Source organism: Silurus meridionalis, chromosome 10 (assembly GCF_014805685.1).
Source record: "Silurus meridionalis isolate SWU-2019-XX chromosome 10, ASM1480568v1, whole genome shotgun sequence".
Classification (NCBI taxonomy): domain Eukaryota; kingdom Metazoa; phylum Chordata; class Actinopteri; order Siluriformes; family Siluridae; genus Silurus; species Silurus meridionalis.
In genome coordinates, this window is record NC_060893.1 from 8,852,372 (window position 1) to 8,871,098 (window position 18,727).

Sequence of the window (18,727 nt, forward strand, 5' to 3'; positions counted from 1 at the left end):
GTCAACAGTGCAAAGTAAAGAAGAGTGTGTTAGAGAAGTGAAGAAAAGAGTGCAAGCAGGGTGAAGTGGTGGAGATGAGTGACAGGAGTGATTTGTGATAGTAGGGTATCTGCGAGAGTGAAAGGGAAAGTTTATAGGACTGTGGTGAGACGTTGAGATGTTGTATGGTTTAGAGACAGTGGCATTGAGTAAAAGACAGGAGATGGAGCTGGAGGTAGCAGAGCTGAAGATGTTGATTTTTACGTTGGGAGTGACAAAAATGGACAAGATTAGAAACAAGTTTATTAGAGGGACAGCGAATGTAGGCCGTTTTGGTGACAAGGTGAGGGAGGCGCGATTGAGATGGTTTGGACATGTGCACAGGACAGAAAAAGTGGAAGGCCAAGGAGGAGGTTTATGGATGTGGTGAGGGAAGACATGCAGGTAGTTGGGTTGAAAGAGGCAGATGTAGAGGACAGGGGGGTATGGAGACGGATGATCTGCTGTGGCGACCCCTAATGGGAGAAGCCGAAAGAAGAAGAAGACTTCAATGATTCAATGTGTAGAATCTACCAACCACTTTTCATCTGCAAACCTTATTGTTTCTATTTCCTTCTGCTTCACTCACCTGTCAGACTGATCCAAGGTTTTTCTCTATATAAAAGCTTTGCATATGATATATTTTTGCAAAGCGCAATTGTAAAAATGACAGGATGCAAAATGACACATTACAGTGATGTTATCCATACTTTCCAGTTAAATTGAAATGATTGTTACTTGTTCAGGTCACAACTGATGAAGGAGAGGCTAAAGGAAGCTCTGACCTGTGAGATTCGGAGGACAGCACTACCACACGGGCAGGAGCTGAACGCCGCAGCACGTTCTGCAGCAGCTGCACCAAGTAGAAGTGGCCCAGATGGCAGATCTGGAAGGTTGATTCCAAACCGTCCTCCGTCAAACGCCAGGGCTGCGTACACACCGCCGCATTACACACCAGGATGTGCAGGGACCTGCGTGCACACACAAAGACACATTATTACATATTATTGATACGTATTACACACTTTCATTTCCCTACACGTTACAGAAGTGTGACGTACGTTTTATTTGTTCCTGGCAATAATCTGAAAGTTGCAACTGAACAAAAGAAATGTGCATGGAAAAATAATGAATTAAACGCCATAACGGATGACGATTATTTTTTCTCTATTTTTTGCATCGTGCTATTCATGAAACCCTGAGCTCTCGGGACAAAAATAGCAGGTTTAAAAATAATCCGGGTCCCTGAAAACAGCACAGGATGTGCAGTGCTGCTCTTGCGGAAAACGAGCGAGGGAAAACAGCACAAGAGGGGAGAGAGGTGAAAGAGGTAGGACAATGGCAGTGAAAGGTGAGAGAGAGAGAGAGAGAGAGAGAGAGAGGAAGGCAGCGGGTGCGAGAAAGCGGCTAATGGTGTCAGCTGACATCTGGGCTGGAATCCAGCTGGAGCTGCAGCCACTCTGTAGGATCAGCTAAATCAGCTTCAGGAAAGGTGAGTGCTACTTCACAGAGGCATCTTAGGACATCTCTTTTCCCCGTATGTCCTCAGATGAGTACAAGAACGTCCTAAAATGACTTAAAGCTGTAATGCAGCTGCACTGTTCCTGTTGAAACCACCAATTTTAAGCTTAGAATTGATGGGATTCTCGATCCTGACTCTTGACAATTTTAAAGAAGTAACATGCATATGTTTTATTCTGAATGAACATAATGTGGGACAATTCAGCTCTGACATTCTATTTTAAACAGGGTCCAAGTGCGCTTACACTTGGAATCATGTGATAGCCTGCTTTATCTCTTAAACTTGATTAGAATAGAATACAACAGCCTTTATTTCTCACATATACATTACAGCACAGCAAAATTCTTTTCTTTGCATATCCCAGCATGCTCGGAAGCTGGGGCAAGAGCGCCCTGGAGCACAGATGGTTAAGAGCCTTGCTCAAGGAGTTGGCAGCTTGGCGATACTGGGGCTTGAACCCCCGACCTTCCAATCAGTAACATAGCACCTAAACACTGCGCTACTATTGTCGCCTACTCATGGGATGTCAACAATTCATTGGGAACGTGTCATTAGATGAGACAATTCTATATAAATCATCCACTAATGGGGCTAAAAACACAAGCTCCAACATGCTGATCCATTCATAATATGCTATGAGCAAACTATTTTGATTGACAAGTCTGATTTCTACATTATTGAACAACCGTAGATGCTCAGAGCGTTTTTGAAGGGGGTTTTTGGTTCCGTTCTTTTCCGTTCATCATTTGCATCATTTCATCATTTCTGTCAGTGTTTAAGCCAAAAGCTGGTTTAAACACATCAATCCCACATCTGGGTCCCCATCCCTCAATCCTTTAAAAAGCTTTCGGAAAAGTCCAAATCGCTGGAAGATCCTTGCCTTTGACAGAGTCGCTCCACTGGTCTTGAAACCTTGGTGGCGCCGCAGAACAATCTGAATCCACCCCACCAATTTTTAATTTCTTCCATTAGAATTAATTATGAGAGCCAGAGGCAATTTGTGTACTCTGTGTTTAAAACTGCCTGCACTATTAATTAAAAACTGGTTGCTGGAAAATTAATGGAGGAATTGTTATTCGCCCTGCTATAATGAGCTTTCCCTATGACATTAAAAAAAGGAATGCATGATGCGTTTCCCCCCCAGGTTCACAGAGGAAACACCACAGTCTGCGTCAGCGCAAGATTGCGATGGAGGAAGTGTGCGCAGTAAAGTATCACCGTAAACCAAGCAATCGCCTTTGCAGACGCTTTGTAAGATTGGCTTGAAGCATGATCAAGGATGTAAATTTTGAAAATCAGCTCTCCTATTCATTTCGAGATGTGTGGCAGCCTGGGGAAACTCTTCAGCTGGTAACATTTGTTTTCTACTATATTTAGTTCTTAATAATACAGAGGTTTTTACGTGATTTGTTTTTTTAGGCTTGTATACATTTCATTAAAGCACAGAGCTACTGAGCAACTTCAACACCGGACAATCGATGTGTGAGGAAATTACACTTAGGGTTTTAGTCATGAATGGCAGACTGGATATTTTGATTTTTCTTAAACTTTCTTTCCATATAATCTTTGCAGGAAGGATGCCCAGGCACAATTTCAAAAGAAAAAAAAGGTTTCACATCGTTTCGGTCGGGTATGGCCCTTTAAAGACATGGTGCCGAATTAAGGCACTTTTCTTTTTTGTCTGTGTACAAGAATTCAGCCACACTGGATATAAAGGAAAGGCAAGATAACTGTTAAACAGCGTTATGGCATCAGGATCTTTTTCGACCTGATTAACAGAAAGGGCACATATACGAATATAAAGGAGTAGCACCCCTCCTAAAATAAAATGCTTCTCCCCAGAGGTGGGCACTCGCACCCACTGACTGACATGCATGCCCAGATTCTACATAAGACTTAATGAAGCATGATGCCGGAGGAGGGGATGATTGGACTTCTCAGCGAACACTATTAAACTTTATGACTTTCACGCTTTGGTCAAAAGGCACGTAATGGAAGAAGAACATGTTTGCGATTACCACTGAACTGCGGAACGACGATCCCATGGGCGCACAAGACGCCTGCAACATCGGGACCCACGTACAATACCATGATTTCTATTCATTTTCGAATTTATTGCTATAGAAACCTTTAAATGGACACAACAGGATCTATTTATCTGAAGCGTTTCCTGTCAGGGTTCAAATCAGAGAAGAAGATGAAATGAATGATGATGACAATTAAAAAAAAAAAGGTATCGGAGGGCAGGTAACACGATCATGTCTGTGCGTACAGTACAGTAGAGCAACCGCCACCCCCAAGATTCAATATCTGAGGTGGCTGATTGAAATAGCCTTGGTGGGAGAGAGAACTATGTATTGCTGTTTGCCCCATAAACTCAGGCTAATTCTCCTGGTGTGTGGCCTGTGATTTAACAACATGCCTTTACAGCAGCCTCACGCTCTTAATACAGCTCCCTGCCAGGTCTGTCCTCATAAGCAAAAAGCTAACAAACGGCTTTAATAGGCGAGCCCACATAATGTAAAAACTCCCTTTAAACTTATTAATGCGATCGAGGGGGTCTGCCGCAGATGTGCAATTTACATGCTGGGCTAGCGGGGGCGGTAACGAGGGAACAGGGAGAAATAATCCTTCATATTTACTTTAAAGGAACCCCCAGGGCATGACCTTTGACCCAGGAATAATCTCCCCACATAAAAGAGCGATTACCTTTTCTCCCTCTACTCCGGCCACCTACTATTAAGGGGCTCTGTTTATAGTCTACACAAAGAGCCGGTGTAACAGAGCACAGATTTAAAATACACACACACACACACACACACACACACACACACACACACACACACACACACTTTTTTACTGTAAGGGCTAAATTAGATTGCATCCCTGACTTGGCAGTTGATATTCCGAGCTCATCAAGGTAATAATGTTACTATGGAGGGACATCTAATGCACAAGCAACGAGTGATATGGGGAGGAGTTCGTTCCCGAAAATGGAGGATATTCCACTGTATGCTTGGGATAATAAAACGGCATGTGCACTAAACTTTCCTAGAACAGCGGTCATATTGTGCCAAAGTTAATTATGCAAAAAAACAGAAAAAAAAATGTGTAGGTAATAGGCTTGTGTTTTTTTTTCCCTTCTCGTCATTGGCCATTAAAAAAATGTGTAATACTGTACATGATTTAATCTTCCGGAACCAATAGACAGAAAAAAGGGAGCATTTACACTATTTCATCTTTTAGTAGTATCAGCTGTGCGGTCAGGAACTGGCGATCATGAAAACGCAGCTGGAATTCTAGGTGATTCCTCACTAACAGTACATTTTCAACTGAATCCTTTTCATTGGCTGTCTAATGTGCACATGGCCAAAAACTACTACTAGAATACGAACAATGTGGCATTTTGGAGCTCCTACACAAAATGGGCAAAAGTAGGTGGGGGAATCTAATATATTCGAAGTAAACGTCGCTGCATATCTTGGAAGTGTAATATTGGGTTGAGACGATTAAATCATTAGATCATAGAAGCCCCGTGTGTAATATACTGAGGAGAAGAAAGCGAACAAGAGAAGGAAATGTTTGAGGAAAGCATAGATTGTATTTCCATGCAATAGTACGTGTGTGTAATTGCTGGAAGCAGAAATTGGGGGTCGGAAGCACCTTCACCAGCTGCCTGCTGCCATTCACACCTCAGCAGCTTCCTATTCTGATGCGAATTAATCTACTCTTCTTCCTCTGGGACACACACACACACACAACAACAACACATGACCAATAATCTAGAAATAACTAACAAAGAAATACAACCCTGATATAAAAGAAAAATGCTGCTCCCTCATTCGAATCTAGGAAACAGATCCTGCTTGGGGGTTCGAGGGAAGTGGGCATGGCTGACAATTTACTATAGGTGAGCTACATGAAACATCTCGGTGTATCTCTGAGGAGCAAAAACTTGGACATCCTGAAACAGATTTGGTCTGTGCCTTGGTGATAAATGAGTGTAATAAAAATTAAAGCGAGGAAGGAAAGATAGATTCACTCGTTTCATTTAGTATTTAAAAAAGGTGGGTTCGGTCTGCATATGAGCTGTTCAGGAGAGCAGACATGGAACATGAGCCCACGTTGGAGTTCAGTGGTAAAGAGGAGGCTACTGTACTTCACAGGAAAGCCCGTTGGGCCCGTGTGTGTTTGAACCCCATCTCCACACTCACTGTGGGTCACTGGGCCAAGTAAATGATTTGGGTCCCAAATGGCCTTGGACTAATGGGTTAATCTTTCTCTCTTATTAAATGCCATCAGCTTCCATTAGAGCAGCCAGAGAGCTGATCTTAGTGGCAGGCTGTGGAAAAGAGGAACAAAATCTGCAAGTGTCCCGGCTGTCGCTTCCTTCACTCAGCCATGACAGAGTAGAGAAAGCACACTAGTACGCTCGGTAGTACACATGCATGAACCTCAAAGAAGCAGTGGAATAAAGGTAGGATATGAGTCCAACACAATAAATTTCAACTCACCGCACAGTGAATCATTTTATTCTCTACTCTCTATAGGTCAGCGTGCCAATAATGAACAATGACCAATACGGCCTCATTAGGAATTTAACAGCACAGTGTGTGTTGCGTGCATGGCTGCGGTGGGGGGGGCGCAAGGAGAAAGAGTAAGGAAGAGGAATGGGGCGAGGGTGACGGTCACCTCCAGGCCTCTGGCTGCTGACCAAGCGGCTGCTGCAGGCGGCAGTGTCCTGCCTGAGGTTCTGCCTTAGGGCAAGATGAGCCCTAAAATCCCCTGAGGGCCTGGAGAAAAGGATACCACCACCTCCTCCACCACCAGCAGCAGAGTCACCTCTACCACATTCTTTCCCTATGTAATTTTAGGAATATACTGAAGGTCCACATGACAGAAACACCTCAGTGGAGCAGGGAGGGAGTGTTCCCGAAAACACATGGGAAAGCTGAGGTGGCTGCAAAATATCCCGATCCAAAGACCCATGGAGTGGAAAGGAATTCTTGCAAAATAAAAAATAAAAATAATAATATATACACATTACAATATTTACACATACAGAGCACCTTGTTTTAGTGGGTATCCATACTAGATATGTTACAACACTACAGGTTGCTACCAAGTGATGTAATGAATAAAACTAAAATCACAGCAATGCTAATGTGTTTATAAAAAATGTGTAAAATTGTCTTGTTTCATTTTACTTTAGCAGGAAAGGAAAAACAGGCTTTTTTGATTTCTTTACACAGCCTGTCTTTGAGAGCCAATGTCACTATTCCTTTGCCTTCCGTCATGTAACGTAACTTCATGAAAGCCTTGCCAGTAATTGATTTAACTGGGAGACTGTGAAGGACTTCAAAATCTGTGGAGATGAGATTGATGGAATTATGCAGTAAGGTTGAGATACTTATTTATTGACCAGGGAGTGGGGAGGGGAAGCTTATGATGAGAGAGGCTGGACCTTTTGGCCCAGTGCTGATTTGATAGCTCGGTAATGGAGTCAGGGAAAGGAAGCGAGTGAGTTTGGTGGGGTCAGGGCTCTAGCCCTGGACTCAGACCACTGCTCAAATGGAGCTAATGGCTCTCAGGAAACGCCTGGCTAATCTTCCAAGACTTTTTCCCTTTCATATGCAGGACGCTGTTTAGGATGAAGGGATGCATCATTGCTTTTAATTTTTTGTACCCAATGAGTGACACGATGTCCTGCTGATGAAAAAAGACCGGATCGGTTAGCTTCATTAAACTACATAAAGGCTGGCAGAAAACAAATAAAAATATTTCCAATTTAAACTATGCCACCATCAAAATGATTATCAAAGTGAAAAAGATTTACTTACAGTTTCTTTGCTTTGAAGGCCTCTGCAAACTCACGGACACTCCGTAACGACGCCAAGTCCAGTGTCATGGCTTCAACACGAGCTTTGTTCTAGAGAGCGAATGGTAGTACAGAAAAATACAACATCTTAAGCATCCATCAAAACACACGGCATCTTTCTCATCCATCATTATACACTCTGAGCCATAGAGCCACCAGTTACAGTTTCTCAGACATTTCCCACCTGTGCGTTACTCTGCTATACTGCAGAAAGGCTTTAGCCACTGATATACTGACATGCCCACATTTAAATCAACTCTCTATCCGCTGCGATAAATCAGGAATGCATTTCCACCAGGAAGAGTTGGACAGTCTGCGGCCGGATAGCATCTCCATAGGCCTTTTATGGCACTTTTATGATTCCCCACACTCACCGCATTGAATCCATTCAGTATTTACATTAAGTGAGCAGCAAGGTCTTGCAGAAACCTGTGCTCTTATGAAGTCTGTAATGGCATATAGAATAGGCTGCAGGGATAAATAATGGATGAAAAAAGCCAAATCTGCAATAATGGTGCCGCTCAGCACTGGCTTTTAAGTTTACCTTTGATCGCTCTGTAACACAATCAATAAGAAGAAAGGTATATAAATCACTCCAAAAGATATAATCATACACTGACTGGTCACAGGTCAAACACAGGTCCCCTGAGGCAAAAAAAAAAAAAGAGCTGTGAATACATGCCACAGTTTTCAATATAGCTCCATTTCCTAAAGAATTTTCCATGGGAAAAACAACACTTAACAGTATTTTTTTTTTTTTCTAGAAGCAGCCTGATGCTAGTTTAGCAGGGTCAGGCTAGTCCAGCAGCATCTGTGATGAGGGAGTTGTTTGATGAATGAGCATCTGAACTCTGCTCATATTAAAGTGGGCTTAAGAGACACAGGGTATTTTAATCATGCCACATACAGTACAGTAGCAAGTTAACACACACACAAAAAAGCCTCAGCACTTCCTGTGCATCAACGAGCCGTCTGTCAGCCAGTAACTAGCACTAATCAAGTGAACTGCAATTAGTTCTTTTATACCGCTCTATAAGTGTACAGCGGCATGAGGACGCCAAAACACCATCGTGTCTGTTCATACATGCAGGCTCCAACCCTCATTAAAATGTCCGCAGATACAAAATAGCTGTCCAGCTAATTTTCTATATAATTGCTTTACACAACACAATTATCAGATAACTCCTGACTGGAGCATGATACAGATGTATCTGGCACTTTGACAGAAATGACAGATCTTTCAATCGAGAGTTAGATAAGGAGCTGCTTCTCTGTTTTTTTTAATGTACAAGCCTTTTTCTGGGGCCGGATTAGCTTTCATCAGTGAGTGCACCTGATTTCTAATATTAGAGAAGACATTTATGAGGTTAAGATAATTATAAGGCGTGGAAGCTCTCAAAGCCAAGAGAACCCAAACATGCTTGTTTTGACTGGATTTATGCATAACATACTCATGAATAAGCTGCACACATCCAGTACTAAGGCTTTTGTGTGGAGAGCGATACTAGCCTAAAATGCATGAGCAGTTTAAAACAATTGTATAGAACATGGAAAAAAAGGAAATCCCCACTATTTACTGCAATACTGTGAAGGGTATACAAGCATGGGTGGCCACATGTATGTGTTAATTAAGACAAAAAAGAAGAGGTAATGAAATGTTAGACACTTTCGACACAGACGAAGTGTGCCGTAAATATGCTGATGGCCATAAAAGTGTTTAAAAGTCAAGCACAAAGTCTGAGGCCGCTTCTTGAACGAGAGTGACAGATTAAAAAAAGATCACCATTTGATCAGACTAATGACTGGAAAAAGAAACGGAGATGCAGTGCGGGTGTGACTTATTTTAAGTCAGGCTTCAGTAGCCATGCTTGTCAGGCCTTACTGTGGGAACATTGCAGCACAAGAAACAACAGCTGGTGAGAAACACACAGCACAGACATGAAGACTAATGACTAAATGACGAAGACAACTGTTTTCCATAAACGGAGTGAGACGTCGCAAACAAAAACTGGGCCACAAGTTTGGTACAAGCGCTAATCTCTGCTTTCCCTGATGCTTCCAGTTTTCTGAATTTCAAAGTTGCCTTTCGATAAGCTTCCTGGAAAAAGATAAAGGCACTTACTCATAACTCCCTCTCTCCCTCCCTCTCTGCATTCTTTTCTTGCCTTGTATGGCTCCCTCCATCTCTCCATTTCTCTCATTAACTCGCCACCGCTATCCATTAGCTGAACCGATTAAGAATACATGCACTCCATGGCTTCCTTTTCCTTACAGTCTTCACAGAGCACAAGCAATCAACAGAGCACAGAACGGAGTAGCAGACTGTCATTGATAAATTACCTGTCCCCTCTGAAAACCATTTATCTATTTGGGGCCGTGTGTGATAGGGACCTTGTCAGTGGTGCACACTCTGCTCTCCCTGCTTCTCCATTCAAAAACTAAATCATATGAAAAAAAAGGCAATAGAACATTTCCATATGACAAATATGCACAGGTGGAGCTGCCAGCTTGCTCTACTGTGTTTGAGGTAGCGTGAAGCAAGCGGGGGCCACGGTCACATAGAGCAGACAAATGGCCCGGAGAAAGACCATTCTTCATCAAAGAGCACGAAAGAGCACAAGAGGTGAAAGAAAGAAGATAGAAAAAAAAAATAGAAGATGATAACTAAAAGATGGGTGACAAAAGAAAAGGGAAGATAGAACAAAAAGACAACACTGGATTTCCTCGCTCGCTTGCTCTCTCTCTCTGGGATTGGGAATATGGAAGTTCTTCCAGCTGGGCCATCCTGCTCGGTCCCACAGGAGCCCTGTCAACTCGCATAACCGCAAAAAAGTGTTCCGCCTGCCGCTATCCGCCTCTACGCTGTCCATTAGTTATGCCTGCTATCTATTCTGGAGCATCGGTCTCCCATGTCTGCAGATTGCAAGACTAACAGTACATGACACTCCGAAAGAAAGCAGATGTCTGGAAACGAGAGCTGGCAAAAGACTAGTTAGCCGCGAACACCACGTCCTGCACTCGCACGTCACTCGTAGCACCGTGTTTGTGTTTCGAGTGAACTGGGCCAAATGGACACCCATACATGCGTACACCATGTCCATCATCGATACTAAAACCTTCCCGGCAGCAACAATGAAGAAAAATATTTAAAAAGGCCCGTGCGCACTACAGTTCTGCACGTCACATCACTCAGTCGCTTCGTGATCATAAAACCGGCATATATTATGGCACCGGGCGTCAAAATAAGAACCATTTACTGAGCGCTGTGGATCCCCGACACTCTCGGCGGCGCTCCGAGAGGAGGCGGTAAATGTCTCCATATCCTCCAGCTTTAGCCACAGCTCAGCTCTGAGGGAGATGAATTGGTTCGGTGGGAGTTAGCAGCTGAAATAGCACTCACAAATTATTTGATAAATGCGAGATGGAGAGGCGACAAACAGGTTTATTTTTACAGAGATGCCACCGAAGGCCTCAGGGCGCTTCCCCTGTCTCCATCATCCCCCACCCCCCACTGGAGGGCAGCGTGATTTATCATACGCCTTATGAAGGGGAAAGCCAAGAGACAAGATAGGACTAGGACAGCAATACGAAGGAGGACCGATATTCGACGAGGCACCGGCGTCCCTGAAGTCAAGCGGGCTCCAAAACAAATACGCTTTTCCATTAAGAATTGAGAAGGCAGGCTGATTTCGAGACTGAGCAATCAAGGTGGATAAAACGAAAACTAAGGGCAGACACATAAATACAATATTCTCAGGAATATACGGATATATCCGTGGCGCAGGAATCAAAACTGGGAATTCCACTCATGCACAATAATACGAACATGAAATAGGACAATAACGCAGAAATCGTGCAGGACTATTTCCTTTCCATTTGTCCAATATGTCCTGGAAACAACGTATTACCGCCACACGTGTAGAACGGCATTTCTGAAGGGGATCAATTTCAAAAAACATAACCATGCATGAATGTCAGCTCCGTGGTATATTACCATTTGTAAGAGTATCGAAAATTACCAGTTCATCTCTAGTAATTGCTCTAATACTTAAACAGTATAAAAAAAAGGAACAAATAGGAGGAAAAATAAGATGGCAGATGGGAACACAATGGATTTCCCCCCCATCCCCCAAAAAAAGAAAGAGTGAGCAGTCTGAACGCCTGCTTTCTTCTGCAGATTGAAGTCTTGTGATGAAAATAAAGTTTATTGCCTGGAAAGAGGAGGGGAAAAAGCATGTAGAAGCATTAAAGCGACAGAGGTGAACAATTAGACAGATGGCCAGGTTTCAGAGGATGGCGCAAAAATAAAACGAGAGGGAACGACAGAGAGATAGAGAGAGATAAAGAGAGAGAGAGAGAGAGAGAGAGAGAGAGAGAGAGAGAGAGAGAGAGAGAGAGAGAACAACACATGAACGGAATCATTCAGGAATTTTATGAGGAGTCTGACAAGCCCACATCTCTTCAAGGGCACAGCAGGAGAGAGCTCAGAGGCTTCCTCGGAGAAACTTCGGGCTAAATGCTGAGTGTGCAGTCAGCAAAGGAAACACTGAGAGCAAAGATCAGCGCCGGGCCAAAGACTCGAAGCATTACAGTTACCCCTGATGATGACCCTATAGTACTTAAAGTAAAAATGAAGGTAGTAGATCTTTATACGCCACACAAAAGCTTATATGTTCTTTGGTATATTTGAATGCAATATTTTTAGGAGAATGAAAGTGTATCCTAGTGTCTGCTGAAAGAGCAAATTCAGATCGAGAAGACAAACGAAAAAATTAAATTATATATATATATATATATATATATATATATATATATATATATATATATATATATATATATATATATATATATAATTTTATATATATATAATTTTATATATATATTTTTTTCTTTTTTTCCCCTTAATCTGAATTTGTTCTTTTTAAAAATGTTAATGTAATGTAAAAATTCCAAAGATTTTTTTTTTTAGGAACTCCTGCCAAAGTCCACTTAATTCATAAATAAATAGATGAATAAATCCATTAATGTGATTAATGAGAGATCCTTTTGTCATGTACAAAGAGCAGACGTTGGAAATGTGGCCTGAAAACGAGAAAAAAGTATGCTTAAAAAAAAAAAAAAATCATTTTCACCAATTATCCTGCTTCCTATATTACCACTCATCTTTTCCCTCATTCTTTCTCCCAATATAAAAAAAGGCAGCACAAAAAAAAATTTCAGTCACCTTGTGAAGACTTGACCACACAAAATTGGTCATCAACTTTTAAGACTATATTTTATCATGTATTTTTTTCTTTTTTTTTTTTGAAGCAGAAAAAGGAGGTGAGAAAAATGGTCAGTGCTCGTGCTCCATACATCATCCTGTCACAATTATGACATTGGTTCATAAATACCCACCAATCTCTTCTCCACCTGGCTGCTTCTGCTATTCAAGCCCTGTGGAAACAGCTAATTACTGCACCTTCTCCCTTTCTCTTTCTCTCTCTCTTTCTCTCTCTCTTTCCCTCTCTCTCTCTCTCTCTCTCTCTCTCTCTTTTGGCATTCAGCATCGTTTTTGCTCTTTCTACTATTATCTCTCATTTGTTCTTTTATCCTAAAGGAGTTGAGAATGGAGAGGCCGCTCAGCATTCAGACACACATGTAACACACGCAAATGCACACAGAAGCGTAAACACTCTCACTCTCTCTCTCTCTCGCTCTCTCTCTCTCTCTCTCTCACACACACACACACACACACACACACACACACACTGCAATTAATAAAGAGGCTGGTCCCTCCTGAGCACTGGCAGAAAGTGCGTGTTCAGCACATAGAAGGAGAATATGCAATTTCCCCAAGTTAAGTCTATATTAAATTGATTTCTTCTTTCACTCAGATGGGCCGGGCTCTCTTTCTCTCCATCCCTAATGAAAGGCAGATAATCTACAGGTTTTCTCTCTCCTGAAATCAAGTTACAAATCAAGTACTGCGAGATGTAGAGAAGGAGGCAGAAAGACGAGGGATGCGCTTTCAACTGGGAATAGAATGAAGGGGGAATGTGCATATACATACATGCGCACACACACACACACACACACGGGTGTAACGCAACAGGTTCAATTCAATACTAATTAAAAAGTGGTAATGAACCGCTTACGTACGGTATCAGATATACTAATTATGTGAGGCCTAAGTATGAAACACGCATTACACAGCAAACACATGATTGCAATTGACGGAGAGCCTCATATGATCATATATATATATATATATACACACACATATACATATACATATATACAGTGCATTGCCTAAGTATTCATACATCTTGAATATTTCCACAATTTGTCAAGGTATAACCACAAACTTTCATCCAGGCCTGCCTCTGGATAGTGTTCTCTTCGATTGGAGGCCACTCTGTGCTGCTGGGGATGTTTCTCATCAACGCCTTGGGTGGTTCCATAAAATTCTGGAGTAAGAACAGGAGCTTTGAGGATGGATTTGGACTGTAGTTAATATAAACAGTCTGCTACATTCACTAAGGACTACAGTTTGCTTCTGATCACCATCACTGCACTTCAACATCGTTTATCTGTAATAAATGGATATTTGGTGCAACCCAGATGAGTCAAGTCAAGTTAAGTCAGATGAGAATGGGTTCCCTATTAAGTCTGGTTCCTTTCAAGGTTTTTCCTTATGCCATCTCAGGGAGTTTTTCCTTGCCACATTCGCCACCGTCTTGTTCATCAGTGATAAACTGAAGAACATTTTCATTCTTTATCAAGCTCTATACAAATAAAAATGAATTGAATTGAAACTAAAATGTATTTTATTGGGATTTTAGATGATGGACCAACACAAAATATCGCATAATTGTGAAGTGGAATGAAAATAATACATGGTTTAAAAGATTTTTTACAACATCTGAAAAGTGTGGCGTGCATATGCATTCAGCCGCCTTTACTCTGATACCCCTAAATGAAATCAACTGCCTTTAGAAGTCATCTAATTAGTAATTAGAGTCTACCTGTGTGTCCTTAAATCCCAGTATAATTACAAATGTTCTGTGAAGGACTCAGAGGTTTGTTAAAGAACATTAGTGAGCAAACTGCATCATGGAGACTAAAGAACACACCAGACAGGTTGGGGACAAAGTTGTGGAGAAGTTTAAAGCAGTATGAATACTTTTGCAATGTACTGTATTAGGGGTGTAACAGTACATATATTCGTACAGGGTTTTGGTTTGGTTCACATGTGTTCCGAATGCAATCCTTTTTTCTCCACGGAACAAAGTTTAAATCTGTGTTCCATCACAAGCATATTTAGTGGTGGACCGCAACTTTGTTTAGTTTCCGTCTCCCACTTTAAGCGCAGTGTTTTTTTTTATTATTAAACATGAAAACATACACAACAATGAAATAGGAATAAAATATATATATATATATATATATATATATATATATATATATATATATATATATATATAGTTGGCGCAGTGTCACTGAGGCTACTTACTTCATAACGGAAATTCTTCATTGTAAATCTCGGATTTTCTTTTGCCATGCGCAAAATTACATTTTACTGTTTATGTACAGCTTCAAGAATTCTCTTAAAAGGAAAAAAACTGACAATTCCGCATATCGACAGAGTAAATGAATGAAGGGTGGAAGGAATGAAGACGTTCGTTAAAGCATGCTGAAATAAGTAGAACAGTCAAGTAACAATTAACTATTAAATTAATTATTAAAACACACACACAAACACTCACACACACATATACACATTTATATACACATCTTTATTACCCAAACGAGGTCTGACAAATGTAAACTATTTAATATGATTAAATTCTTCCATTTATTTAATTTGATTTAATCAATATAATAAAATGTGTGTTGCATTCATTTGATTTTTTTTTTATATACATTTTCTTTTTATAAATTATTATTTTATATATTATTTATTCTAGCAGGCATTTTGTTTTAATAGTTTTTTTTTTATGTAAACTGTTGTTCACCAATGTTAATAATAATAAACTGCATTAATAAAACCTAATAAACAACCCCTAAAATATATATATATATTGAGACAGACAGACAGGCAGGCAGACAGACAGACAGACAGACAGACAGACAGACTGACTGACTGACTGACTGACTGACTGACTGACTGACTGACTGACTGACTGACTGACTGACTGACTGACTGACTGACTGACTGACTGACAGACAGACAGATAGATAGATATAGTTCCAACAAAAAATAGCACAAAATGTCATTGCTACGGTTGTCATGTGATTTCTTTGGAAGAAAAAAAAACAGTTGCACAATCAGAGTACTCACAATCATGATTGCACATAAAAAAAGCCCCAGATGTGATACCCCATCAAAGTGTTCTCATAAAGGTTAAGGGTAAATAAGTGCAAACATGCAATACAGAAGCAGTGAAGCTCTTTTTTTGGGGAAATAATAATAAAAAAATTTTTTCAAATAAATCCACTCACACTCAGACCACCCACAGGCCTCTTTTTCTCTCCACCCTTCTCATCTTCCCTCTGTCCCTCTCTCTCGCTCTCTCGTTCCATCTAGCACTACAGGGGGAAATTAGATTTGCATCAGAAAGTGATGTAGATTGAAATAATGCGTCTTTATCGCCAGAGATATTGAGATTTACTCCCAATTTTCCGCGGCCCCTTTTCTCGCGGATCTGCTCACCGTGCAAAAAATTTACCAACACATCTGCCATGTTTTTCCGATATCCTAACAACTAGACATTAATGCAATACCTATCGCTCCCCAATATTTCAGAAGGAGAAATAAGCGCCACCAATTACATATTTACACTGGGTGTATTTTGCAATTCTGCAAGTTTTTTTCCTCCCCCCCCTCTCACTCACTCTCTTTCTTTCTCTGTATGTAATTTAGTGGACAGAAGAAGATTTAAGGACATTTCCATTGCCTATGTTAGATCTAAATGAAGTCTGTACAAGGTAAATCGCATGGTGCTTGAACAAAACTTCATATTGTTAATGTCAGCAAAATGACTGCTCCTAGTGACACAAAATAATGAGTTTCTTTTTTTTTCTTTTTTTTGCCACGCTTCTTTATTTATGACTGCATTGTTCCAAATCAAGTTTTATGTAATTTCACTCCAACAACAATCTAAAGTTTTCTGGGCGAGAGGGGATAGGGTGGGGGGGCTTACAAAAAAAATATATATCTACATATTTCAACAGCTACAGGGATGGAACATGAAAAAGCAGCAGGTTGTACACTTGAATTTGTCCTATTTCAATTAAGCTTTAAATAATACAACAGGGAACAAGCTGAAAAAAGGAAAGATAATAAAATTGAATTAAAGAGAATCACGGTAAATTAGTTCAGAAATGCCTTATGTAGCAAATTGTATTTATATTTTACACATTTTGCAGTCAACAAAAAAAAAATTTCACCATTAATAATCCTTCCATGTATCAAAAAGCCCTGATTTGACTGAAAACAACACATTATTTTAAAACATTGTTCCAGCACAAAGCAAGGCCGGTTCTATGACCGCAAAGTTGAAGGCACACAATTGTATCAAATCTTACATGTGGTAGCGTTAAATTTTCCCTTCACTTGCACTCGGAGGCTCAAACCTGTTCCAGCATGACAATCCCCCTGTGCACAAAGCGAGCTCCATGATGATCTGGTTTACATGGGTTGCATGGGAAGATCTTGAGTGGCCTGCTTTAATGAGCTCTGACCTCAAATCTACTGAAAACCTTTGGGATGAATTGGAACACTGACTGCACCAAAGGCCTTCCACCTCACCTACATCAGTACCTGACTTTACTAACATCCTTGTGGCTAAATAAACACAACTACATTCTAAAATCTAGTGGAACATCTTCCCAAAAGAGTGGAGTTCAAAAGGGACATACTAATCTGATGGTCAGGTGTCCACAGAGATAAGTAATACTTTATTTCAGTACTTAAGTAGATTTTTCTGGTATCAGTATTTTACTTCACTATTTATTTTACTTTTTTTACACAAATATCTGTACCTTCTACTTCTTACATTATCAAACCAGACTCGTTACTTTAGGTTTAATCTATTTGGTGACATGATCAAAATTTTTCTTTTCACTGCGCACCAATTTTTAATCTACCACTGGTGTATCATTTCCTGGTTCTCCCACACCACAGACGTAGACTAGCTTATGAAGCTAACAACAAGCAAGACAGAAGGCAACAAGAAGTTTGGGGTCAACGTGGATGAGACAGAGGGAGTCAGCGATGTAAACGTGACTGGGAGCATAGACATTCCTGATCTTTCTCTGCTTGTGTTCTACTGTACATGGTGGTTGTTCAGCCTGAAATTTGATATTGTTTTTTAGTATATGTTAATATGATGTGTTACCAGAGTGACACTGAAACAGGGAGTAGTAAAGGCTACTTTTTATGTAAGTGCATGTCAAAGCCCAAACGTCTTTACCGTAACTTGGTGAAAAAGTGTCAGTAATTCAACTTTTACCAGAGTCTTTTAAATCATGAGTCTCTGTACTTCTACTTGAGTGAAGGATGTGTGCACTTTTTGCCGTCTCTGGGTGTCCACAAAGGTTTGTCCTTATAATATATATTTTAATCTGAGGAAAAATATTTCTTAAAACATTTTTTTTTCTAGACATATGTTCAAATAAGTCATTTCTAACACAATTTGACTTCATTTCTTCTATTTAAAAAATGAGCGAACAACATTAAAACCCAAAGCAGGCCTGGATTCTTCGCATTCAACATTCCCGTCACTCCCGGTATCACAGGAAGCATTGTAATTTACTGTGCAAACCGTGGCAAGGTCATAGGTCAAGAAATCCTAGCCTACAGTTGAAGGTTGCTTGACGTGAAATAAATCATGTGTTGTAAACAAATTGTATTATTGCTTTATTCATGAAGTCTAATCTGATTTGGAAGAAGGAGAGTCTTTTTTCGACAGGACCTGTAGTCAGAGAGGAAGACAGGAGACGTCGTCAGACACGGCATCGCATCTTGTTTGTCTGAGCTGCAGCTGTAAGTATATTACAATGAGCCTGTAGAGACTTACTGGATAATCAGACTCACGCCCCAAACATCATCAACACTTGCCTTCTATCAGTGGACTAATGAAATAATCTCTGGTGCAAATCAAGTTAGACTGTGCGACTGGTCGGGCTCTGGACAAGCTGTGCTTAAACTCAGAATGAAGACTTGGGAATTGAAGAGGAGAGGAGAGGAGAGGAGAGGAGAGGAGAGGAGAGGAGAGGGAATATTATGAGATGAGAAGGGAAACCATTAAAAGAAGAGAAAAGAT

General features: G+C 40.7%; 1 protein-coding gene across 7 annotated transcripts in view; it reads right to left on the minus strand.

The window, feature by feature from the left end:
* wwox (WW domain containing oxidoreductase) overlaps nucleotides 1–18,727 on the minus strand; it is a 177,627-nt gene that overhangs the window by 125,353 nt on the left and 33,547 nt on the right. For all 7 annotated transcript variants that reach the window (XM_046859322.1, XM_046859326.1, XM_046859323.1 and 4 more), the window contains exons 6-7: nucleotides 7,381–7,469; nucleotides 804–989 (exon numbers count right to left, since the gene is read on the minus strand). In XM_046859322.1, coding sequence (XP_046715278.1) covers nucleotides 804–989; nucleotides 7,381–7,469 — 275 coding nt within the window. The remainder of the gene's footprint in view (nucleotides 1–803; nucleotides 990–7,380; nucleotides 7,470–18,727) is intronic.